General features: G+C 46.6%; 1 protein-coding gene across 2 annotated transcripts; it reads right to left on the reverse strand.

Annotated features, from left to right (window-relative positions):
• Positions 1 to 1144: 1144 nt before the first annotated feature.
• On the reverse strand, positions 1145 to 26647 carry LOC122551392 (UDP-glucuronosyltransferase 1A1-like). 2 transcript variants are annotated; one of them, XM_043693213.2, is made up of 6 exons: positions 24863 to 26647; positions 18583 to 19515; positions 14566 to 14697; positions 11136 to 11223; positions 3820 to 4039; positions 1145 to 2607 (listed from the first exon to the last, which is right to left on the reverse strand). In XM_043693213.2, exons 2-6 carry the CDS (start codon positions 19432 to 19434, stop codon positions 2331 to 2333), a joined length of 1569 nt encoding a protein of 522 aa, XP_043549148.2. In that variant the 5' UTR covers positions 19435 to 19515; positions 24863 to 26647; the 3' UTR covers positions 1145 to 2330. The 2 variants fall into 2 exon arrangements, with proteins under 2 accessions (XP_043549148.2, XP_087844965.1); XM_087988839.1 differs by lacking the exon at positions 24863 to 26647 and adding an exon at positions 20081 to 20507.
• Between the last annotated feature and the right edge of the window lie 27 nt (positions 26648 to 26674).

A 26674-nucleotide genomic window follows, 5' to 3' on the forward strand; every position in this document is an offset into this window, starting at 1 on the left:
AAAATTATGGATAAACATTTCATCCCCTCCACCATGTTAATCTCCTGAACACAGCAAGATGATGGGTGACAATTAAGAAAATTATCTTTCACAACTACCATGGCCGTTATCTCAACCTTTCAGCCCTTGACATCAATTTGCTGCAACCAGTTTTTAGCACCCAAGCCATCACCAGCTTCTAGTGCCCAATTGCTGCCCACATGGACCTGGCTTGCTATATGTTAGCACCTGTAACCTACCTCACAGAGACTCAGTTGTTATGGAGTCACTTTGATTGATTGATTGATTGTCACATGTACCCAAGTGCGGTGAAAAGCTTTGTTGACAAGCAGTGCAGCCAGATCAAAGTAAGCAAGGATGTACAGATCAAAACGACTTAGACAGAGGCATACAGGTTACATTGATGAATGGACTCGCTAGCCTCAATAAGCAGTCTAATAATGGCAGGGAAGAAGCTGTTTCTGAACCAGCTGGTGCACGTGTTAGGGCGCCTGTATCCTCTGCCCGACGGAAGAGGTTGTAGGAGCGTGTTACCGGGGTGCGATGGGTCTTTGATGATGTTGGCAGCCTTTCCACAGCAGTGAGCCGTGTAAATGGAGTCCATGGGTGGGAGGTTGGCTCCATGATGGTCTGGGCTCTGCACACCACCTTCTACAGTTTCTTACTATCCCAGGCCGAGCAGTTGCTATACCAGGCCATAATGCATCTAGACAGTATGGTTTCAATGGTGAATCTGTAGGAGTTGGGGAGGGTCCTTCAGAAGGACCTAAGGAAGCCACCTCAGGAAGAAGAGGCATTGTTGTGTCTTCTTGACTCACTTGCTAATAAATGTCCTTATAGCTAAGACACTAACATGATGCCTCAGACTTACTTGTATTCTGGATTCCATCCTTACTGACACAATTAAACGTACACGTAGCTGACTGCCTAATGAACTAACTGATGTAGAGACAGCAAGATCTTACATCTATGTCATCTACTTGCCTTAAAGAGACTTTGGGGTCTGTGCAATAATGCAACACTGATCCTTGTGAGGGTGCGGAGAAGATTTTACCAAAGTGGTGACACAGGAGAGATTCTAGAGATGACATTAAGATTGGAGCAGTTGCAGTGGTTTTCCTTGGGGAAAGAATATTGAAGGGAGTTTTTGCTCAAAACAAAACAATCTTTATTGTACATAAAATTAAACAATATGGGTACTATGAACTTATGCAGTTCCAAACCAAATTATATATAATTCAGTTTAATTCCCATTTTCACAAGACACAAATTACATTACAGAGTTTCAGCAAGTTCTCCCAAACAGCATTGAGTTAATGGCAGGTGTTCTGTTGGAGTGATGTTGCTGATGCCAAAGGGACTGCACAGCTTTTCTCGGAATTGTGCCACAGAATCTTTTCATTCCACTGCAGATGGCAAACAGGAACTTGGTTTAATGTCTCAACTGAAAAACCACACCGCCACCAGCGCTGCACTCCATTGGTACGGCTGCAGTATCGAATTAGCCTGGTTGCATGCCCAATTCTTGGGGAATAGGGAATTGAAGCCAGGGTGCAGATGGGAGAGTGCTGCCAACTGAGTTATGCACATCACAGAGGACCCTAACTTGCATATTTACAAAGCGACATGATTTGAGGCAGATCAACTTTGGGCTATCATAATGACGTGACTTGGTCTGGCTGTCAGAAGCCAATGAAATCAGCCATGATACACGTGAGGTTTTGTTCAATCATTCAATCAAGGTAAATAATTACTTATTGTTTACTTTGTCATATAAAAGGACTTCTATTCGTTCACAAATGTGGGGATTCATAGCAGGCACAGCATGTGTTGTTGAATTGCACTCAAAGACGTTGGTAAGCTCAAATGCTGCAGTCCACAGATGGTCAATACACCTACACTGTGCTGTTAGGAGGGAAGGTCCTAAATTATTCACCCTTTCTAAAACTTGGGAGTGCACAATTTGCCGAAATAAAACTTATCAAAAGAGGAAAAAAAAGGCTGCTTACAAAAGTCATCATTTCATTAAAGCAATAGAATCATTGCATCAAGCTGATTTTGAATGTATTCAGCATTTCTCTCTTAGAAGACAAAAAATTAATGAACTGCTTAATTTCATATGAACTATGGCCAGGAGGTGACCAGTGTGTTGACTTCAAAGAGATACCATGGTTCTGTGAGAAACAGAACGGTTGAATGCTGGTGGACTCAGTTGGCAGACAGCACTTATGGGACATGCCCACACACCAGGAACAATGTTTCTACCAGACTATCAGGTACTCTAAGGAAGCCGCACTTTAATTTTTTTAATTTTAAAAAAAAAAGGCACGTTAGTCACACTTCCTCTTTGCTCGACTTCTTGCCCTGCGTAGACAGAACGAGCAGCACTTGTACACCAACCAGAAGAACAAAAACACCAAAGCAGCCAGAGTCCCAAATACATCCAGGCAATGGTACTGGATCCAGCTGAAGCCGTGAGCAGCAGTTCGTAAATGTTCAGCTCCTCTGTGCCTCATCACAAACTCCACCCAATAGGCAGAGATCTCCACCGGCTGCATCAGGCGATCCCTGTATAGGGTAGACATCTTGGTGATGACTTCCTTGTATCTGAAAGACAAAAGGTCATGGTATTACTAAAGGCGGGGGGCGGCGGGGAATGCAGTGTAATGGTATATCACTAGGCTAGAAACCTTGCTGTTACGGTTTCAGATCCCACCATTCAGATTTAATTCATTTTCTTTTAAATTGCAAGTGAAGCGCTCTAAAAAAGGTAATTGGTTTACAGAACAATTATCACAATCTCATTAAATGTCTTTTATTGCAAGGGAAACCGGCGTCCTTACCTGATCTGGCCTCCAAGTGACTCCAGGCCCTCAGCAATGTGACTGGCTCTTAACTGTCCTCTGAAGAGGTCTACCAGCCACTCAGTTTGCAGGCAATGAGCTGACAAGTGCCAGTGAAGCCCATCTCTGAAGAAGGGCTTATACCCGAAATGTCGATTCTCCTGTTCCTTGGATGCTGCCTGACCTGCTGCGCTTTTCCAGCAACACATTTCAAGCCCATCTCTCATGGCAAGATGATTGCTGGGAATACTCAACAGTGGGGAACTTCGACAGACATGGAATTAATGAGCAGGAAGTACGTCCAACAGGACTCTGATGGTTCAGAGGGACTCCTAAAGGATCCCTTCATTGAGCCCGACAGGCCACAAATTGACCCTCATGTATCTTACCCTTTTCATGGTATGGGGGCAGCTGATCCCTTCTAAACCCACCCACCCCGGCAGTGGGTGCTGAGCCACCTTGAGGCCTGTATTGATCATTATCTTGCAGCATCTGTCTCCCACCCAGAGATTAGAGACATGGGGAACACGAGGTGGAGTAAGTGATGCATGCTTTGTTCAAATTATGTTGGCTCTCCTGCCCAATTGTTTGCTAACCTCAATCTGATACACATGGGGCATAAGCCCAGCTTGGAGTAATGTTTCAGAGAGAAAGCGTAAATCTATGGTGAACAATTAGCATAAGCAACAATGAATTTCCAAATGAACGATAAAATTTGAATGCAATGTGGAACAGACCTTTTCCTTTCTCTGCTTTTAACTTTTAACCTGCCCTGTCCCCTTAAAACTTGAAAAATACAAAACCTTGGAAAATTGCAAAAATTTCCTAGTCAAGCAGTTCAGAGATGTTATTACACACTCCTGGAGCGAGTGGGATTGGAACCCAGCCCTCCTGACTCAGAGGGAGGGAATCTACCACTGCACCACGGGACTCTCAAATGTTTCATCTCGACCAAAGGGGTGTGAATTTCACTTACCTGGTGTCATTGATGACCGTGTTCAAGGCTTCGATTAGATCCTGAGAGCTGAGACCTTTCAGACTCAGGAGTACACCAACTCCACGATGCTTCATATGTTCTGCATTTTCTATCTGGTCCGCGAACAATGGCAATAATACCATTGGAACAGCACTGCAGAGAGCCTCATAGACTCCATGTGACCCTCCGTGGGTCAGAAATGCCCGCGTTTTGGGATGTGCTTGTCCATAGAATAAAAGGGAAAAAAACGCATCAATTCAGTAACACATGACAAGAATCCATCAGGGAGCATTTGTACGAAGATAGGCTCCCTTCTACGACGAAGGCCACCTTCGTGCATCCACAGCATTTTTATCAAATTCGATCGGCTGAGCGGGTTCAGCTGGCTGCCAGGGGTTATTATATTCAGTTTTGGTGAGTCTGCTCCCCTCCCGCATGCGCCGAATTAAGAAAGGGACCAAAGGCAATGCTCATCCTCACCGCACACGGGATCAGGAGAACTCAAACCGTCTGGTCACCAGGCTTCATATATGCTCCAGGCAAAAGTGAGGGCTGCATATGCTGGAGATCAGAGTCGAGAGCGTGGTGCTGGAAAAGCACAGCAGGTCAGGCAGCATCCGAGGAACAGGAGAGTCGACGTTTCAGGCAAAAGCCCTTAATCAGGAATGAGGCTGTGGGGCGGGGAGGTTGTTAGATAAATGGGAGGGGGTGGGGAGGAAGATAGCTGAAAGTGCGATAGGAGGAGGGGGTAAAGGTGATAGGTCGGAGGGGAGTTTGGAGCGTCTAGGTGGTAAGGAAGATGGACAGGTGGGACAGGTCATGAGGGCGGTGCTGAGCTGGAAGGTTGGAACTGGGATAAGGTGGGGGGAGGGGAAATGAGGAAACTGGTGAAATCCACATAGATGCCCTGGGGTTGGAAGGCCCTGAGGTGGAAGATGAGGTATTCTTCCTCCAGGCGTTGGGTGGTGAGGGAGTGGTGATGGAGGAGGCCCAGGACCTGCATGTCCTTGGTGGAGTGAGAAGGGGAGTTGAAGTGTTTGGCCATAGGATGGTGGGGTTGGTTAGTGTGGGTGTATGCTCCAGCCGCCCTCTTGTGCAGAGTGCCAACAAAGCTTGCCATAATTGGCAGGATGGCATCGTCAGTGCACCATCTGGACAGCAGGGGACTGCCGTAAAAGGTGTTCGGACTGGAGGGTGCAGCAAGGGAGAGCAGGATTCCACCTCTGGTCTCCCATTGTGTCTAGCCCGCATGTCACCCTGATAGGGGGGTGCTATGAGATGTCTGCTGATAATTCATAGAATATGTTGCAAAAAACAAGAACAATGCTGCGGGGGTGGGGGCGTGGTAAGCCATTCTGTGCTGCTCCTCCTCCACCACCACCAGACGGTGGTCACACAAGACCATAAAACTTAGGAGCAGCAATCAGGCCACTCAGCCCATCAAATCTGCTCCACCATTCAATCATGGCTGATAAGTTTCTCGACCCCATTCTCCCACTTTCTCCCTGTAACCTTTGATACTCAAAAACCTATCTATCTCAGTGTTAAATTCACTCAATGGCCTGCCATCCACAGCCCTCTGTTGCAGTGAATTCGTAGATTCACCACTCTCTGGCTGAAGAGCTTTCTCCTTATCTTCGTTCCAAAAAATCTTCCCTTTACTCAGTCTGTGCCCTCGGGTCCTAGTCTCTCCTACCAGTGGAAACAACTTCCCAATATCTACTCTGTTCAGGCCATTCAGCATTTTGTATGTTTCAATTCGATCCCTCCTCATCCTTCTAAACTCCATCGAGTATAGACCCAAAGTCCTCAAACCTTCCTCATAGGTTAAGCTTTTCATTCCTGGGACCATTCTCGTGAACCTCCTCTGAACACAGTCCAGGGCCAGTACATTCTTCCTGAGATATGGGGCCCAAAACAGCACACAATACTCCAATGTGGTCTGACCAGAGCCTTATAAAGCCTCAGAAGTACATCCCTGTTTTGATATTCCTCTCAAAATAAATGCCATCATTGCAACTGCCTTCCTAATGACTGCCTCAACCTGTAAGTTTACCTGTAGAGAATCCTGGACTAGAACTCCCAAGTCTCTTTGCATTTCAGACTTCTGAATTTCCTCCCCATTTAGAAAATAGTCCAGGCCTCTATGCTTCCTCCCAGAGTACATGACCTCACACTTTCCCACATTGTAATCCATCTGCCACTTCTTTGCCCACTCTCCTCCCCAGTCTAAATTCTTCTGCAGCCTCCCGCTACCTGTCCTTGTATCATCTGCAAATTTCCCAGCATGCCCTCAGTTTCTTCATTTAGATCGTTAACGTATAAAGTGAAATGTTGGGGTCCCAACACGGAGTCTTGCGAAACGCCACTTGTCATCGGCTGCCATCCTGAGAAGGACCCTTCTATCCCCACTCTCTGCTTCCTGCCAGACAGCCAATCCTCTATCCATGCTAGTACCTTGCCTCTAACACCATGGGCCCTTATCGCACTCAGCAGCCTCCTGTGTGGCATCTTGTCAAAGGCCTTCTTGAAGTCCAGGTAAATAACATCCATTGGCTCTCCTTGGTCTCACCTGCTTGTTACTTCCTCAAAGAATTCTAACGGATTTGTCAGACAAGACCTCCCCTTGATGAAACCATGTTGATTTTGCCCTATTTTACCATACACTTCCAAGTATTCAGAAATCCTTCACATTGGACTCCAGGATCTTATCCATGACTGAGGTTAGGCTAATCGGTCTGTAATTTTCCCTGTTTTGCCTTACTCCCTTTTTAAACAGGCTGTCATGTTAGCGAATTTCCAGTTCCCTGGGACCCTCCCTGATTCTAGAGATTCCTGAAAGACCTCCAAAATCGCCTCTACAGTCTCTTCAGCTATCTCCCTCAGAACTCTGGGTGTAGTCCATCTGGTCCAGGTGATCTATCCACCTTCAGGCCATTCAGTTTTTCTGGCACCTTCTCCTTGGCGATGGCCACCATACTCAGCTCTGCCCCCTCACTCTCTTGAACTTTTGGGATATTACTCGTGTCTTCCACCGTGAAGACTGATGCGAAGTCATTATTCAGTTCCTCAGCCATTTCCTTGCTTCCCACTACTATCTCTCCAGTGTCATCTTCCAGAAGCCCAATGTCCACTTTTGCCCTTTATACATCTGAGGAAACTCTTACTGTCTTCCTTTGTATTACTGGCTAGCTTACCCTCATATTTAATCTTCTCCCTCCTTATTTCTTTCCTCGTTGCCCTTTGTAAGCTTTGTAAGCTTCCCAATCCTCTGGTTTCCCACTGCCCTCCACCACATTATCTGCTTTCTCTTTTCCTTTTATGTTATCCCTGATTTCCCTAATCAGCCCAGTTGCCTCATCCTCCCTGTACCATGTTGCCTTTTCCTCGTGATGAATCTCTGCTGTGTCTCCTGAATTACTCCCAGAAACTCCTGCCTTTGCTGTTCCACTGTCTTTCCTGCTCAGCTCCTCTCCCCAGTCTATTCTACCCAGCTCCTCCCTCATGCCTCTGTGGTTGCCTTCATTCAGCTATAATAGATTAGATTAGAATAGATTACTTACAGTGTGGAAACAGGCCCTTCGGCCCAAAAGGTCCACACCGACCCTCCGAAGAGCAACCCACCCAGACCTATTTCCCTCTGACTAATGCACCCGTCACTACGGGCAATTTAGCATGGCCAATTCATCTAACGTGCACATCTCTGGACTGTCGGAGGAAACCCACGCATACACGGGGAGAATGTGCAAACTCCACACATACAGTTGCCCGAGGCGGGAATTGAGCTCAGGTCCCTGGCGCTGTGAGGCAGCAGTGCTAACCACTGAGCCACTGTGCAGCCCCTAATACCGTTACCTCTGATTCTATCTTCTCCCTCTCAAATTGCAGGGTAAATTCAATCATATTATAATCACTGCCACCTAAGGGTTCCTTCACCTTAAGCTCCCTTATCAAGTCTGTCTCATTGTACAACACTAAACCCAGTATGGCCTGTTCCCTAGTGGGCTCTACCACAAGCTGCTCCAAAAAGCCATTGCATAGACATTTCACAAATTCCTTTCCTCACAATCCACTACCGACCTGATTTTCCCAGTCCCTCTACATATTGAAGGCCCCCATGATCACTGTAACTTTGCCTTTCCTACACATCTTTTCTATTTTGCACCCCTGCTCCTGATTACTGTGTGGAGCCCTGTACATAACTCCAACCATGGTTCGTTTACCTTTGCGGTCCCTCAATTCTACCCACAAAGATTCTACATCATCTGACCCTATTTAGTTTCTTACTATTGATTTAATTTCATTTCTTACTAATAAGGCAACCCCATTCCCTCGGCCCACCTGCCTATATTTTCGTTAGGATGTATATCCTTGAATATTCAGCTCCCAATCCTGAACCCCTTGCAGCCATGTCTCCGTGATACCCACCGTGTCATACCTGCCAAGTTCAATCTGCTCCACTAGCTCAGTTACCTTATTCTGGATTCTGTCTGCATTCAGAGATAACACCTTCAGTTCTATATTGACCATCCCTCTTCTCATTGTCATTCGTTTATCTAGTGAGCTTGAAATTTGATTATTAACCCTTTCCAAACACACTGTTCTATTTGTGGAGACTTTAGTAACCTTTCCTGAGTTCTCCTTTATTTTGAATTCTTTCATATGTTCCCATGCAGTTGAATCCGCCCCTGCAGATGTTAACCTCCTGCTTTGTTTCCCACTGGGAAATGTTTTACCCTTCCCTTCCCCCTACTTTTGAGTTTAAAGTCCTGTTGACTGCCCTATTTACCCTTTTCGCTAGAGCACTGGCCCCAGCTCAGTTCAGGTGGAGACCGTCCGAGCGGTACAGATCCCTCCTGTTCCATGAAAAAGAACCCCTCTTGCCCACACCAGTCTTTTAGCCACGTGTTTACTTCCCTTATTCTCATGTCCCTGTGCCAATGTGCATGTGGCTTGGGCAGTAATCCGGTGATTATAACCCTTGGGGACCTGTTCTTTCATTTCATTCCTAGTTCCTGCTAATCCCTGAACAGCTCCTCTATCCTAGCCTTGCCTATGTTTGTCCCAACATGGACCACAACAACTGGATCCTCCTCCTTCCTCTTCAATACCCTCTCAAGCCGGTCAGAGGTGCCCCTCACCCTGGCACCGGGTGGGCAACATACCAAGCGGGACTCTCTATCCTGCTTACAAAGGATACCATCTATTCCCCTAAATATAGAATCCCCTACACCTACCACCTGCCTGTTCTTGAACAGCCTCCTGTATCAAGGTGCCGTGGTCACTGGCTCCTTCTCCCCACAGCCCTGTTCCTCATCCACACAGGGAGCAAGTACCTCATACCCGTTGGACAAGTTCAAGAGCTGAGACTCCTCTGTTCCTGAATACAGGAGCCCTCTCCCTGCCTCACTTACAGTGACACCCTGTTGTCCCTGGTCACTGACCAAATCTGTAGTACTTAATCTACCAGGTGGACCTGCCTAGAGGAAGAGGTCATGGCTGTTATTGTAGCGAGCCCAACTATAGGAGGGGCACGCTGCCAATAGCCTCCGATAGATTGATGCAGTGTTTAAAGAGGAAGATGGGTGCAAAAAAAAGGTGCAGAAATAAACATTTTGCAGCCCCTTCTGGCTCACAAACTCTTCCCTTGCACCTTTGAGATGTATCAAACCCAATGCCTGAATATAGAGAATACATCAGCCAGCTGTCAAACCAGTGACTGGCACTTGGACAGTGTATATAGAGAGTACCTGAAGAAATGGGAAGTGTTGCGGAGCACTGGAAAGGATCTTCAACTCTTCATAGAATCCCTACAGTGAGAGTAGAGGCCATTCGGCCTACCAAGTCCGCACTAATGCTCTGGAGAGCATCCCATCCAGACCCACCCCTATCTTATCCACCATCACCAATCCACCTAACCAACGCATCTTGCACTGTGGGAAACTAGAGGATACTCATGCAGACATGGGGAGAATGTGCAAACACCACACAGACAGTCACCCAAGGCTGGAATTGAACCCGGGTCCCTGGTGCTGTGAGGCAGCAGTGCTCACCACTGAGCCAGTTGCTCAGAGTTCCAGACCCCATCTAGCACTTGACGACTGTGTAATGTGGCCAATCAGGTTGTAATCAGATCTGCTCACACGTTGATCATGGATGGCGGGTGGTAAGAATGCGAGTGTCCCCTGTGAATGGCAGTGAAATGTGTCGTAGCTGCCAGCTGCCTTTGTAGGCACAGCCACATCCTTACACTCTGCAACCAATGTCCTCCTCACTGCAGGAGAATCATAAACCTGGTGGTGGGGTTGATGGACAAAAACAAACTGGCCGACCGATGGGAAAAAGGGCAGGGATGTGCAGAGGGCTGGCACTGATAGGGATGGACCAAACGACCTCCGTCTGGGCTGTAACTATGGCCATTCTAGGAGCCAGCGTGGGAATGGTAGCAGCATCTAGAGAATGCCTCTCTCCCTTCCCCAGCCCTCCCTCCCTCCCTCCACCAGTAAAATAAAATGCACTTTAGAACCACAAAGGTTGGAAATCACTGACAATCCTTCCCCCATCTAAACTTTTCTGTGTTGGTTCCACCACCGAAATAGAGTCATAGAGATGTACAGCATGGAAACTGACCCTTCGGTCCAACCCGTCCATGCCGACCAGGTATCCCAACCCAATCTAATCCCACCTGCCAGCACCCAGCCCATATCCCTCAAACCCTTCCTATTCATATACCCAGGAGAAAGTGAGGACTGCAGATGCTGGAGATCAGAGCTGAAAAATGTGTTGCTGGAAAAGCACAGCAGGTCAGGCAGCATCCAAGGAGCAGGAGAATCGACGTTTCGGGCATAAGCCCTGCTCCTTGGATGCTGCCTGACCTGCTGCGCTTTTCCAGCAACACATTTTTCAGCTATTCATATACCCATCCAAATGCCTCTTAAATGTTGCAATTGTACCAGCCTCCATCACATCCTCTGGCAGCTCATTCCATACACGTACCACCCTCTGCGTGAAAAAGTTGCCCCTTAGGCCTCTTTTATATCTTTCCCCTCTCACCCTAAACCTATGCCCTCTAGTTCAGGACTGCCCCACTCCATGAAATTCATCCACAAAACACGCACAGGCCTTACCAATGAAGACAAAACAAGGCCCTTCTCTGGTTTAACATCACTGCTGCTGCATAGCTCAGTTTGTCATCACTAGCTACACCTACAGATATGTGTTTTTGACTGTGAAGTGAACTGGGCTTCCTGATTCCTACCTGAGCGAGAACGTCACCAACAGGAGAGTTATGCCTCACATACTAGTCACTCACTTACCCAGCAGATCATTCTGTGGCAGCCACTTCACCAGTTTAGTATTTGATCCCAGTGTCGAAGGAGTTTCCCCAGCGTGCCTCCACAGAACCTATCAGAAGACAGGCAACATTCCAGGGATGAGTTCTGATCCACTATGGGTGGAATATTCAGGTAATTAGGTTCAGAGTGTAGCATGCTTGCCTTTAAAGACAGAAGATTCTAGGTTCAGATAAAGTTTACTTTGTTTTTATTTCAGATTTCCAGGGTCCAAAGTGCAGAAGGAACTCAAACTGGTCTGGCAGCATCTGTTCCGAATAAAGGAGTCAAACTGTGCTGAAAAATGTTCCCTCTCTCCAGAGACGGCCAGGTCAGACCAGCAGAGTTTCTCAAGCACTTTTTCCTTGATCCTCAGATCAAGTGCTACTCCATGAGTTGAGCAATGAACAAAAGAAAACCAAAGCTGAAACTTGAGGCAAGCAGATGGAGTGGGTGCTACACTGTTGGAGGCATTGTTTCTCAAGCAGTACAGTCATAGAGACGTACAACATGGAAACAGAGCCTTTGGTCAAACTTGTCCATGCCGACCAGATATCCTAACCTAATCTGGTCCCATTTGCCAACACTAGGCCCATATCCATCCAATCCTTCCTACTCATATACCCACCCAGACGCCTTTTAAAGTGGTGTACTGGCCTCCACCACTTCCTCTGGCAGCTCATTCCATACACATACCACCGTCTGCATGAAAGAGTTGCCCCTTAGGTCCATTTAATATCTTTTCCCTCTCACCCTAAATCTATGCCCTCTAGTTCTGGACTCCCCCACCCCAGGGAAAAGACCTTGCCTATTTATCCTATCCATGCCCCTCATGATTTTATACACCTCTATAAGGTCACCCCTCAGCCTCTGATGCTCCACGGAAAACAACCCTAGCCTATTCAACCTCTCCCTATTACTCAAATCCTCCAACTCTGGCAACATCCTTGTAAATCTTTTCTGAACTTTTTCACGTTTCACAACATCTCTCTGATAGGAAGGAGACCAGAACTGCACACAATGTTCCAAAAGTGGCCTAACCAATCTCCTGTTCAGCCATAATATCCTAACACCTAGACTCAATGCTCTGACCAATAAAGGAAAGCATACTAAATGCCTTCTTCACTATCCTATCTACCTGGGACTCCACTTTCAAAGAACTATAAACCTGCACTCCAAGGTCTCTTTGTTCAGCACATCCTAGGACCTTGCTATTAACCATATAAGTCCCTGCTCTGATTTGCCTTCCCAAAATGCAGCACCTCACATTTATCTAAATCAAACTCCAACTGTCACTCCTCAGCCCATTGGCCCATCTGATCAAGATCCCATTGTGCTGAGGTAACCTTCTTCGCTGTCCACTACACCTCCAATTTTGGTGTCATCTGCAAATTTATTGACTATACCTCCTATGTTCATATCCAAATAATTTATATAAATCATGAAAAGTAGTGGACCCAGCACAGATCCTTGGGACACTCCACTGGTCACAGGCCTCCGGTCTGAAGAACAACCCTCCACCACCACCCTCTGTCTTCTACCTTTGAGCCAGTTCTGTATCCAAATGGCTAGTTCGCCCTGTATTCCATGAGATCTAACCTTGCAGACTAGTCTCCCTTGAGGAACTTTGTCGAATGCCTCACTGATGTCCACATAGATCACATCTACCGCTACTTGAAGCCCAAGGCCTACCCAGTTTGGTGTGAAAGATCCCAAGGCACTTCTTCAAAGACCAGCATGGGAGTTATGCCCAGGGTCCTGGCTATTACTTATCCCTCAATCAATATCACAAACAAATAGATTAGATGGCCATTACCACTTTGCTATTTGTCAGAGCTGGCTGCATCCAGCATATATGCTTCCTTCAATTTTAGCAGAGGCCCCATGCCTGAAGTATTTTGTGGGCTGTAAAATTCTTTGAGGTGCCTCATGTTAGATAAATGCAAGTCTCTCTTTTTAAGTCAGATTGTTTGTGGGTTCAAGTCCCATCTCAGACACTGGAGCGTATGATCTTGACGGGAGAGGGAGGGGCCTGTGTGCCTGCGTGCATTACATTCCACCTTGCAAAACAGATGCAGAATTGAGCAGACCGCGGGGTGGGGACAGATCAAGGGAAAGGAGCTCAAAGTCAAACCTGGGTGTGCACACTGAGCTGACTGCAAATCCGATCGATGTTGTATCGCTGAGGTTGGGGTACCACAGTGCACAAGACCATGGACGAGAGGGAAAAGCCTAAAGCACTTTAGGACACACACAATAGTCTTCAACTAAACTTGCAAGGCAGCAGCAAACAGTGAGGCTTTGATAAAAGCTCGACACAGTCAAAGAGGGAGATGATAGATGACTAGACTTATTGGATTGTTTCTTTGAACAGCCACCTTGACACGGTGGGGTGAATGGTTTGGATTGGTCCACTGTTCCACGGCCTCTCCTCTTGGGATTTGTTTTCTCTCCCAAGTTCTGCGATTTCTTTCAGATCTCTCCCAAAAACCTGAGATATGGAACCCAAATTGGACCACAAGGATTGGGGCTAGTCATATACAAAATAGCACAAGTTGGATTTTAATGTGTGAAGACACTGGCTGGGCACTAAGCAGGAGTAAACTGTAATTAGCAGCATTACTGTGCTACTAAAGGTCTCCAGGCATAGCGGTGTCAACATCTCGACTTGACCCAGAAGTTCCGGGTTTGCGTCCTATTCCAGGAATCAATGACCAAGGAGGGCGCGGTCATAACATCGCCAAACATTTACCAATTTGCAAATCCTCAGAACCAATGCCAATGACGGGTAGTAGGAGTGGGGAAGATTGTTGGTGAAGGAAAGGAATTGAGTTGGAGTAATCTAACACGGCACATTGCCACAGCTATTGACCTGTTGGCAGAATGATTGGATGAGATGAACGCTAACATTCGGCTAGATTCCCATTCTGGCTTGGGTAAACTTGGCACCTGCCTTTTTTCTTTCTCAAGAATTTAAAAAAAAAAACACATTCACAGGATGAGGGCATCACTGTCTGTTACCCATCCCTAATTGCCCAGAGTCAACTATATTGCTGTGGGTCTGGAGTCACACGTAGTCCAGACTAGGTAAGGATGGCAGTTTCCTTCCCTAAAGGACATTAGTGAACCCGATGGACATTCATGATCATCAGTAGGCTCTTGATTCTAGATATATTTGTTGAACTCAAATTCCACCATCTGTCACAGCACAGGTCAAACCCAGGTCCCTAGAACATTGCCTGGGTCTCTGCATTAACAGATCCAGCAATAATACCACTCGGCTATTGACTCCCCTTCTTTCCTTTCACACGGAGGTCATAGCTGTGTGTTAGACCTGCCTATGGGCCTGAGAACTCACGAGGCTGAAGGAGAACCTGTTGTGAAGAGTTCATCTTTGCCTCTATCTGGAAATCACCTTCTGAGGAATTTGACTCAAAGCTGCAGCAATCTGATTGGCTGTTCTGACTGGCATGTCCGCCATCATTGATCCCAGGGAGAAGATCACAGCTCCATGTTCTCCAGAACTGTTCATAAACTCTTCTAAATCCTGCAGAGAAATACAAAAAGGAGACACAGTCACGCTGAATAAGCTTTTGATTTGATTGAGCGGTGCTTGAATCTTGCTGAGACAGTGTGTGTTCACTGTTACTGGAGCTTTTCCTGTTGTACTCAGCAGGACAAACTCAAGAAGGCTAAATTTCAAACAAACAATCACAACTATTTATTTTACATGAGGAGAGGGCGCCGTATGGTCAGTTTGCCAACCAACCACAGCTTTGACGACAGTCTGTTGTCAGCTTTATTTAAAAAATAGCAGGGTCTGAAACATCAGCACCATGACAATTAGGCCGGCTGCATTAATTATTGATCGTTGATTCAGGGTGATATCAAAGTGGCTAGTCTTGAAACCATGATTTATAGGATTGGTTACTGACATTAGCCGTGACATGAATCTACAACATGACACAGAAGTTACACCTGAAAATAGTTACATTGCTGCAATTATCAGCAGCTGCACAATTTTCCTGCCAATCTCGTGGACATAATCTGGAACATAAAAATGGATGTAACTTAGGCTGGGACTTGTTTCCCTGTAGTATTGGCAGAGGGGGGACCTTATAGAGGTTTACAAAATCATGAGGGGCTTGGATAGGGTAAATAGACAAGGTCTTTTCCCTGAGGTGAGGGAGTCCAGAACTAGAGGGCATAGGTTTAGGATGAGAGGAGAAAGATATAAAAGAGACCCAAGAGACAACTTTTTCCACGCAGAGGATGGTGTGTGTATGGAATGAGCTGCCAGAGGAAGTGGTGGAGGCTGGTACAATTGCAACATTTAAAAGACATCTGGATGGGTATATGAATAGGAAGGGTTTGGAGGGATATGGGCCAAGTGCTGGCAGGTGGGACTAGTTCAGTTTAGCAACTTGGTCAGCATGGACAAGTTGGGCCAAAGGGCCTGTCGCTATGCTGTATGAATTGGTGACTCTATGGACGATTCTTTTCATTGGAGTGGGATCGGGGTTCCTTTGCTTTCGAGTTGTTGATCTCTGGAGAAACTGGTTGACCAGCCAAAAAGCAAAAGTTCAGGATGACAGAGACTCCCACTGAGTCTTCAAACCTGATGACTGCACATACGACAAGATTGTTAGAATGGTGTTAGAATTCTAAAAAAATAGGCATTATGAAAGAAAATTTCGCAGCATTTCCTGTGAAGGCTTTTGATTGTTTATTACAATATTTGCAGAAAGAAATAAAAAACTAAGGACTATTTACACAGGACCTGAAGAACCAGGGATTCAGCTAAAGGATGGTGGAAGCAGACTCAATCAATGTCAAACCTCAGTTTAGTGAGTTTGCAAATTTGTCGTCAATTCCTCTCAAAAATAGATCTTTCATCTAGTATAAATCATCTTTTAATGACAAGCTTAGTGATTCCACTCACTCACCTTCTGAGGAATTGGCCACAGTGGATTCAATAATAATGTTCAAAAGGGGGCTGGATAAGTACTGGAGGGGGCAGATTTTTCAGGTTATGGAGAAAATAGCACAAATCAGCAGGGCTTACACAATCAATGGTAGGCGCTGGGTAATACTGTAGAACAGAGGGACCTAAGGTTTCAGGAATAACTCTTTGAAGTTTGCTTCACATATAGACAGGGTGATTAAAAAGACGTTTGACATACTTGCCTTCATTGCTCAGTATTTTGAGTACAGGAGTTGGGATGTCATGTTGATGTTGAACAGGACATTGGTGAGGCCCTTCTGGAATACTGTGTCCAATTCAGGTCACCCAGTTATAGGAAGGGTATTATTAAGCTGAAGAGGGTTCAGAAGAGATTTACCAGGATGTTGCCGGGTATGGAATGTGTTCTAAAGAAAGGCTAGGACTTTTACACTGGAGCGTAGGAGGGCAAGAGGTGACCTGATAGAAGTTTATACACTAAGGGATGTAGATAGGGTTAATGGTAGTTGCCTTTTCCCTAGGATGGGGGATTTCAAGACGAGAGACACATTTTTAAGGTGAGAGGTGAGAAATTTAAAAAAGACGGGAAGAACAATTGTTTATTATACACAGAAGGTGGTTTGCATGTGGAATGAATTTCCAAAGGAAGTGGTGGATGTGAGTACAATTGGTGTTTCAAAGACATTTGGATAAGTACATGAATAGGAAAAGTTTGGACGGATGTGGGCCAGGAGCAGGCAGGTGGGACTAGTTTAGTTTGGGATTATGTTCGACATGGACTAGTTGGACCGAAGGGTCTGTTTCCGTGCTGTATGACTCTGACTGTGTTTTAAGCTTGATACCATCCAGTACAAAGCAGCCCATCTGTTAGGCACCGCCATATTTGCTCCTGCCAACACCAATACTCAGTAGTTGCAGTATGTCCCATCTGTAAGATGCACGGTAGCGATTAACCAAGACTCCCTCCAAATCACCTACCAAACCCGTGGACACTACCCTCCTCTCTGACCTATCACCTTTACCCCCACCTCCATCCACCGGTTTGCACTCTCAGCTACCTTCCCCCCAGCCCTACACCCCTCCCGTTTATCTCTCCACCCGAGGCTCCCAGCCTCATTCCTGATGAAGGAACATCGATCTTCCTGCTCCTCGGATGCTGCCTGATCTGCTGTGCTTTTCCAGAACAACTCTAAATTTGATTACCACTAGGAAGGGCAAGTGAAGCAGTGACAGGTATAACACCACCTTCAATGTCCCCCTCCAAACAACACACATCCTGACCTGGACCTGGGTAAAATTGCTGGATCTAACTTGGAGCAGCTCAGGAAGATTAATCATCAATACTTTATCTAGAGTGAATCAAGAATTGGGCAATAAATCCTGGCTTGGTCGGTGTCCATACAATAACCCAATAACCCCAGCGACTCCCCATCAACTTTTGTTTAACAAAAGCTGAACTAATACTGGTTAAACATTAAAACACAACCCAATGTACAGAGGCCTGAACAAAGTACCACTGAGCAGTGAAATCGGAAATATACCAAGGCAGTGGAGATCCTTTGGTAATGTTTTAGGTGGAAAGAATAACTAAAGCACAATAAGTAGTGAATCAAGGCACTGTAAAACACACAAACTCCCCCCCAAAAAAAACATTAAAATAACATCGACACATTAAATATGACCATCTTCACTGACCTTCACTACCTCTTCCTGTAAATGTTTTCCCTCACCCACAGTGTTATAGAGTCATACAGCACAGAAACAGACCCTTTTGGTCCAACTTGTCCACGCCAACCATATATCCTAAAATAATCCAGTCCCATTTGCCAGCATTTGGCCCCTATCCCTCTAAATCCTTCTTATTCATGTGCCCATCCTGATGCCTTTTAAGTGCTGTAATTTTACCCACTTCCTCTGGCAGCTCATTCACACACGCACTACACTCGGTGTGAAAAATTTCCCCCTTCCCCACCCCTTTTAAATCTTTCGCCTCTCACCTTAAGACTGTGCCGTCTATTAATGAGTTAAATAAGTTTTCATGGCAAGCTAACATTTTCATAGCTGCCATTGCTGACACAAGATTCCAGATTTCTTTAATTCGTTCAATTTTAAATTCACCTGCTGCCAGAATAAAACCCTTATCTTCAGATCATGAGTTCAATTGCATAACCACAGTGCTCTTTAATTACTGCAAAAGGCACCTTGTGGTCAGCTACAGGGGGTATACCAAGTCAGTTGCAGATCTGTAAGCCTTTGCTTAGCATGGCATACACTGCAATGGGTAAATTAATTGAATAATGGTATTGTGCCAAGTCGGTTTTTCTGAATTGCCCTTACCTGTGGTAAAGGTTTCTCCTCATTCACATCAGTGGTGCCCCTCACCCACGCCAATGGTGCCCTTACCTGTGGTAAAGGTTTCTCCTCATTCACATCAGTGGTGCCCCTCACCCACGCCAATGGTGCCCTTACCTGTGGTAAAGGTTTTCTCTCCTTGCAGTTGATGCCACCCACTAGCACCATATTTGGCATCAGGGGCTTCGGGTACTCAAGGATGAAGTCATAACGCATTAGCCAGATGGAGGCGTTACTCAGCAGTTGGACCAGGGTCACGTCCCTCTGCAGGAACCTCTGGGCAAGCTCTTCGAAAGGGGCGTAGATGAACCAGCACAGCAGCGACTCGGCGAAATTGGCCAGCACGTTTTTAGTCCTTTGGAGGAAGGTCATTTGGTCGGTGTTCCCGGTGAAAATTCTCGGCACGTAGGAGAGTGGCCTGGGGCACTGCGTGGCCGAGTTGTCCAAACCGCAGGGGAGTCCTCGCAGCAGGTTGACCGAGGGCAGGGACAGATACTCCGCAATGATGGCGCCACACGGGCTGAAAGGGTCAGTCAGCAAAGCATCGAAAGACTCTCTGGCCAGCTCCTCCAGGAGCCTGGTGCTAGATAGGAGATCCTCACAGATACGAAGGAAGAACTGCCTGATTCTGTGCACGTGTTGCAGGGTTTGGCTCAGCTTTTGGTAAAATGTCCCATCATAAAACGCCATCTGTATGAGGCTGTCATACAATTCGTCCACCTCAGCTTTGCTGTAGAAAGTGGGATGGGTCAGGGTGGTGTAGTGAAGTGATGTCTTGATCAATAAGCTGTGTTCAGGTTTCACCACAACTATCTGGTGTCCTCGGCTGTGGAGCTCCTCCACTATGACTTGCAAACTCAGCCAGTGGCTCCCATCGACAGGAATAACCAGCAGCTTGCCACTGTCAGCTGGGCCCCACAGACACTGCAAACAAATCAGGAGACACACCAGCTGAGAGGTGACAGCCATCCTGCTCAGAGCCTCCTGGGAACCACCTCGTAGAATTCAGCGACAGCCTCAAGTTCTGGCCTCTGGTATTTAAGCACCGTTCTAGAGAAAATTCCGTAAAACTCAATCATTTACAGATTTTGTAATCAACGGACGTTTAATGTTTAACACAACAGATGCAACTGCTGAGCCCATCTCACATTATCTCAGTTAATGGGTTTCTTAACCCTTAGCCCCTGGGTGGACTTGTTAGTTCAGTTACAAAGAGCTCGGATCACAGATTGAGTACCTCACGGGCCAGACTCAAGAATGAAAGAGGCAGACAGAGACTGTTGTTATCCTGTCAGGAATGCCAACATCCTATGAGAAAGTAAGTGAGTACTCTCTATATCTGTTCTATATAAACATTTTAATAACTTTAAGAACCTGGCTAGGTCAGCCTTCAGTGACCAGTACTGCTCGCAGTACACAAAGTTAAAAATCACACAACACCAGGTTATAGTCCAATGGGTTTATTTGGAAGCACTAGCTTTCTGAATGCTGCTCCTTCATCAGGTAGCTGTGGGATTTTTAAACTTTGTCCACCCCAGTCCAACACTGACTCCTCCATATCACAGTACACAAGCCTGGTCTAATCAAGGTTCAGGACAGGTTGAGTACAACTTACCCACTTTTCACCTCTATCCCCTTAGTGCATGGCTGGCTCTCACTTTGTTCGGGGTGGCACTGTGGCTGAGTGGTTAGCACTGCTGCCTCACAGCACCAGGGGCCTGGGTTCGATGCCACCCTTGGGCGATCCTCTGTTAGGAGTTGGCACATTCTCCCCATGTCTGCAATGGGTTTCCTCCGGGTGCTCCAGTTTCCTTCCACAGTCCAAAGATGTGCAGATTAGGTGGACTGGCCATGCTGAATTGCCCACAGTGTGCAGGCTAGGTAGATTAGCCATGGGGATTGCAGGATTGCAGGGATGGGGTTGGCTCAGGGTAGAATCCTCTTCGAAGGGACAGTGTATACTCAATAGGCCGAATGGCCTGCGTCCACACGGTAGAGATTCTAAATGACCTTGCCACCTCTGATGAAGCATCTCCCGATGGATGTACTTGTACTCAGCGATCTCTTTGTTCATCTCACCCCCCCCCCCCACCACTCCACCGAGAGTTGTACAATCTCCCTATTTTTCCTCCCAAAATGTCCTCACATATATCACTGTTGAACTAACTTTGCCAATTACGTGACCATTCTGTGGTCCTTTAGTAGTTTGTTCCAGTCCTCCCCATGCCTACCTTTCCAGATTGTGACATCCACAAATTCAGAAGCTGTATTGTTGATTCAAAAGTGTAATCATGGGCGTAAATAGTCACATTTAGGTCACAACTCAGCTGTGATTTGACTGAACTCTAGAACAGGCTCGAGGGGCTGAATGGCCTGATCCTATGTCCCATTTCACAGACGGAATAAAGTGGCAAACAGAACATGGTGCTTTGAGAAAGAGCAATTGAGGACATCACTAATCACTTCATAACTGACGCAGTACTTTGCAAGTGATTAGATTAGATTCCCCCTACAGTGTGGAAACAGGCCCTTCAGCTCAAGTCCACACCGACCCTCCAAAGAGTAACCCACGCAGACTCATTTCCTCATATTTACCCCTGACTAATGCATCTAACAGTATGGGCAACCTGCATATCTTTCAATTGTGGGAGGAAACCCACACAGACACAGGGAGGAGAATGTGCAAAGTCCACACAGACAGTTGCCTGAGGCGGGAATTGAACCCAGGTCCCTGGCACTGCGAGGCAGCAGTGCTAAACACTGAGCCACCGTGCTGCCTCAAGTGTCATCCTGATTACACCTTAGCAATTTTTAACTTGAGATTTATTGCCAGGGTACAGTAGTATAGCTGAAAATGTGTTGCCAGAAAAGTGCAGCAGGTCAGGCAGCATCCAAGGAACAGGAGAATCGACGTTTCGGGCATAAGCCCTTCTTCAGGAATGAGGAAAGTGTGTCCAGCAGGCTAAGATAAAAGGTAGGGAGGAGGGACTTGGGTGAGGGGCATTGGAAATGCGATAGGTGGAGGGAGGTCAAGGTGAGGGTGATAGGCCGGAGTGGGGTGGGGGCGGAGAGGTCAGGAAGAAGATTGCAGGTTAGGAAGGCGGTGCTGAGTTCGAGGGATTTGACTGAGACAAGGTGGGGGGAGGGGAAATGAGGAAACTGGAGAAATCTGAGTTCATCCCTTGTGGTTGGAGGGTTCCCAGGCAGAAGATGAGGCGCTCTTCCTCCAACCGTCGTGTTGCCATGGTCTGGTGATGGAGGAGTCCAAGGACCTGCATGTCCTTGGTGGAGTGGGAGGGGGAGTTAAAGTGTTGGGCTACGGGGTGGTTGGGTTGGTTGGTCCGGGTGTCCCAGAGGTGTTCTCTGAAACGTTCCGCAAGTAGGCGGCCTGTCTCCCCAATATAGAGGAGGCCACATCGGGTGCAGCGGATGCAATAGATGATGTGTGTGGAGGTGCAGGTGAATTTGTGGCGGATATGGAAGTATCCCTTGGGGCCTTGGAGGGAAGTAAGGGGGGAGGTGTGAGCGCAAGTTTTGCATTTCTTGCGGTTGCAGGGGAAGGTGCCGGGAGTGGAGGTTGGGTTGGTGGGGGGTGTGGACCTGACGAGGGAGTCACGGAGGGAGTGGTCTTTTCGGAACGCTGATAGGGGAGGATAGGGAAATATATCCCTGGTGGTGGGGTCCGTTTGGTGGTGGCGGAAATGACGGCGGATGATACGTTGTACATGGAGGTTGGTGGGGTGGTAGGTGAGGACCAGTGGGATTCTGTCCTGGTGGCGATTGGAGGGGCGGGGCACAAGGGCGGAGGAGCGGGAAGTGGAAGAGATGCGGTGGAGGGCATCGTCGACTACGCCTGGCGGGAAATTGCGGTCCTTGAAGAAGGACCGTACAACCCAGATGGCCTCCTTCTTCAAGGACCACAAAGGGTCTGTTTTCATGTTGTGCATCTCTATGACTCAATGACCAGCTTATAATTTTACAGATCTTCCTTACTTAGTAATTCATTCGGGTTGAAGAGAGGCAGATGGAGTTTAATTTAAATAAATGTAAGGTTTTACATTTTGGTCAGGAAAATCAGGGCAGGACTTACAAAGTTGATGGTAACGCCCTGGGGAGTGAGGTTGAACAAAGAGACCTTGGAGTGCAGGTGCATAGCTCCTCGAAAGTGGAGTCACAGGTCAACAGGGTAGTGAATGTAGCATTTGGTATACTTTCCTTTATTGGTCAGAACGTTTAGTACAGGAGTCGGGAGGTCATATTGCAAGATGTTGGTTAGGCCTCTTTTAGAATAGTGCATATAATTCTGGTCTCCCTCCTGTAGGAAGGATGTTGTGAAACTTGAGACGGTGCAGAAAAGATTGACAAGGATATTGCCAGGGTTGGAGGATTTGAGCTACAGGGAGAGGCTGAACAGGCTGGGGCTGTTTTCCCTGGAGCAGTGGAGGTTGAGGGGTGACCTTATAGAGGTTTACAAAATTATGAGGGGTATGGATAGGGTAAATAGACAAAGTCTTTTCCCCGGGGTGGGGGAGTACCAGAACTAGAGGATATAGGTCTAAGGTGAGAGAGGAAAGATTTAAAAGAGACCTAAGGGGCAACTTTTTATTTTTTACGCAGAGGGTGGTACGTGTATGGAATGAGCTGCCAGAGGAAATGGTGGAGGTTGGTACAATTACAACATTTAAAAGGCACTTGGATGGGTATATGAATAGGAAGGGTTTAGAGGGATATAGGCCAAATGCTGACAAATGGGACTGGGTCAGAGTGAAAAGTCTGATCAGAGTGGACGAGTTGGACTGAAGGGTTTGTTTCTGTGTTGTGTGAATCTTTGACTCTCTGAGTTAATTGAAAATCAAATTTAAACAGAGGCAAAATTTGAACCTTTACCCTGGACTACCAGAGCAATGAAATGATTGCTCCATCACCATGTCCCAAGACTGGCCCAGTAATTCAGTGGGGCTAGACAAATAATCTGGAGTCGAGTTGTGTCTGTCAAGTTGTTAATTCTGTTGCTCTCTTGTTGTTCCTGTTTCTATTCTGGGCGATAAGTAAATTGAAATTAAACAATTGGGGGATTTTAAATCACAGAGGATGTCTTGCATGGCTATGTTTTACTTTAAGGCGAAAGTAGGGACTGCACATGCTGGAGATCAGAGTCCAGAGTGTGATGCTGGAAAAGCACAGCAGGTCAGGCTGCACCTGAGGGACAGGAGAATCAATGCTTCAGGCAAAAGCTCTTCATCAGGAATAGGGTCTTACTTTAACCCTATTAGGACTAGATTTTGTTTTTAACCCGTGTTCTGTTCTTTACTGACTAAGATGATCAATAAAAGTTTCAATGTGAATTCCTATCATGTTGGTTCCTACAAACTCTCTCTCTCACACACACACACATTCCAGAATTTGCTGCAAAAAGCTTTATTCCTCTTGTCTATAACTGTTTCAGGAGCAAGACCTATTTTGATTCACAGAGAGTTGGATGGATGTTATCAATGAAAAGTTCTGTACACAGGGAGAAACAGTTCACTCTACAGAAAACAACAATGATTGCAGATGCTGGAAACCAGATTCTTTCCCGATGAAGGGCTTTTGCAGGAAACGTCGATTTTCCTGCTCCTCGGATGCTGCCTGAACTGCTGTGCTTTTCCAGCACCACTAATCCAGAAAACAACAGGAACCAGGTGAATGGGAAAGAAGCAATGACGACCCGAGGGGAGCCGGTTTCACACAGGGGTTGGACTGGATTTGGAATGCATCCCCCCCCCTGAGAATGGGTTGGAGACATAGTCAAGCGCAGATTTCAAAACTTTACTACGTAGTTATCTGAAGACAGCGGCATTTGCAGGGGCTGGCTGAACTGCTCTAACAAACTACCAACTACCAATGGGCTGAATGGTCTCGTTCTGTGTGCTGTGACCATTCTTTCGTTCTCGCTCTACGGGACAAAGTGTCTTATCTCCGAGATGTCGAGTTCCCTGTAATGGGAAAACTTGATCCAAAGTGATTTTTGCACATCACTGGGGGCGGCCCTGTCATCAGATTTGACTGCAGCTTTCCGGAGCAATTCAGCGAAATACTTGAAAACACGCTTTTGGATTCCAGGCGAAAAGGATTTTTAAAAATGCAGACCTGGTTTCAAGCTGGTGTTGCTCAGAGAGAAAGCCCTTTTTGCGTGCTCGCTGGATATATTGTAAGACCAAAAAGGGAAAATGACTGAGCTGTCAGTTCAAACTAAGTTTTTTTTTGGTAAAAGTCGACCACAAGATAAAATTACTGCCAAAGTGACAGCGATGCATTTTATAAAACATCCCAAGAGTGCAAGGAGTAGTTGGCATCGAGCCATGATGGAAATTTTGGTCTAAATCTTCCAATCTGTGTTGGAAAGTCACCCACTTACCTCCCTCCGGTTTCTTGAGCTAGTCCTTCAGGGGGAAAATCCTCCAGGTCTCTCTCAACCCAGGAGCTCGGAGAGAAAGTGGACAGAACTATTTGTGAAGCCACACCCCGCCCCCTTTTGCAGTCCCGGGCCCTTGTTGTATTCCACCAAGTGTTTACGTGGTCCAAAGCGGCGGAAGTGGGGAGGAGGGCGAAATAAGTAGAGGGGAGAGAGAAGCGACAGGCTTCAGCTCCTCCCGCAGTTTTCTGGGGAGAGAGAGAGAGAGAAACAGAGGAGAGCGAGTGAGAGAAAGCATCTCCGCCCAAAAATCGAGCGACAATGGCAGCCGGGCTTCCCAGGTGTATACAGTCCCCAGAGATGTACAGCACCCAAACAGACCCTTCAACCCGTCCATGCCGACCAGATATCCCAACCCAATCTAGTCCCACCTGCCAGCACCCGGCCCGTATCCCTCCAAACCCTTCCTATTCATATACCCATCCAGATGCCTCTTAAATGTTGCAATTGTACCAGCCTCCACCACATCCTCTGGCAGCTCATTCCATACACGTACCACCCTCTGTGTGAAAAAGTTGCCCCATAGGTCTCTTTTATATCTTTCCCCTCCCACCCTCAACCTATGCCCTCTAGTTCTGGACTCCCTGACCCCAGGGAAAAGACTTTCTCTGTTTATTCTATCCATGCTCCTCATGATAAGGTCGCCCCTCAGCCTTTGGTGCTCCAGGGAAAACAGCCCCAGCCTGTTCAGCCTCTCCCTACAGCTCAAATCCTCCAACCCTGGCATCATCTTTGTAAATCTTTTCTGAACTCTTCCAAGTTTCACAGCATCCTTCCGATAGGAAGGAGACCAGAATTGCACGCAATGTTCCAACAGTGGCCTAACCATTGTCCTGTACAGCCGCAACATGACCTCCCAACTCCTGTACTCAGTACTCTGACTGATAAAGGAAAGCATACCAAACACCTTCTTCACTATCCTATCTACCTGCGACTCCACTTTCAAGGAGCTATGAACCTGCACTCCAAGGTCTCTTTGTTCACATTAAGTGTATAAGTCCTGCTAAGGTTTGGTTTCCCAAAATGCAGCCCCTCACATTTATCTAAATTAAACTCAATCTGCCACTTCTCAGCCCATTGGCCCATCTGGTCAAGACCCTGTTGTAATCTGTGGTAACCTTCTTCGCTGTCCACTACACCTCCAATTTTGGTGTCATCTGCAAACTTCCTAACTATACCTCACCAAGGTATCACCAAGGAAACCCAGCGTTTGCATGCAGAGGATATGCCTGGTATCAAGGCAGAAGCAGATGAATTCAATGCATGCTACTATCACATTGTCATAGCTGGTTTCACAGGATTCTCCATTTGAGAGCGGAACTTTTAACTTGAACTATTTCTTCCAGAAGAATATCCTATGGCAGCTCCAAAAGTTCATTTTATGCCAAAATATATCACCCAAATGTAGACAAGCTGGGCGGAATCTGTTTAGATATTCTGAAAGGATAAGTGGTCAGCTTTGCAGATTCGTGGTGTGCTGCTATCAATCCAGGCATTGTGAAGTGCTCCAAATCCAGATGATCCGTTAGCAAATGATGTGGCTGAACAGTGGAAGAGCTCAATGGAGCCCAAGCCATTGAAACAGGACATGAACTAGGCCATGTGCCAGTGGGAACAGCAATTCCAGATCAAGTTGAATGCACATCACAGCCCTTGTTCTGCCAAGATCTCTCTCCTTGCATTCAAAGAACAGTCTTAGAAAACTGCTGAATAAACACAGACAAATAAAATTCTTGGTGTTCAAATGCATGTTAG

This window comes from Chiloscyllium plagiosum, unplaced genomic scaffold (genome assembly GCF_037043375.1).
Source record: "Chiloscyllium plagiosum isolate Xiang-an unplaced genomic scaffold, Cpla_swu_hap1 HiC_scaffold_7, whole genome shotgun sequence".
NCBI classification, from domain to species: Eukaryota; Metazoa; Chordata; class Chondrichthyes; order Orectolobiformes; family Hemiscylliidae; genus Chiloscyllium; species Chiloscyllium plagiosum.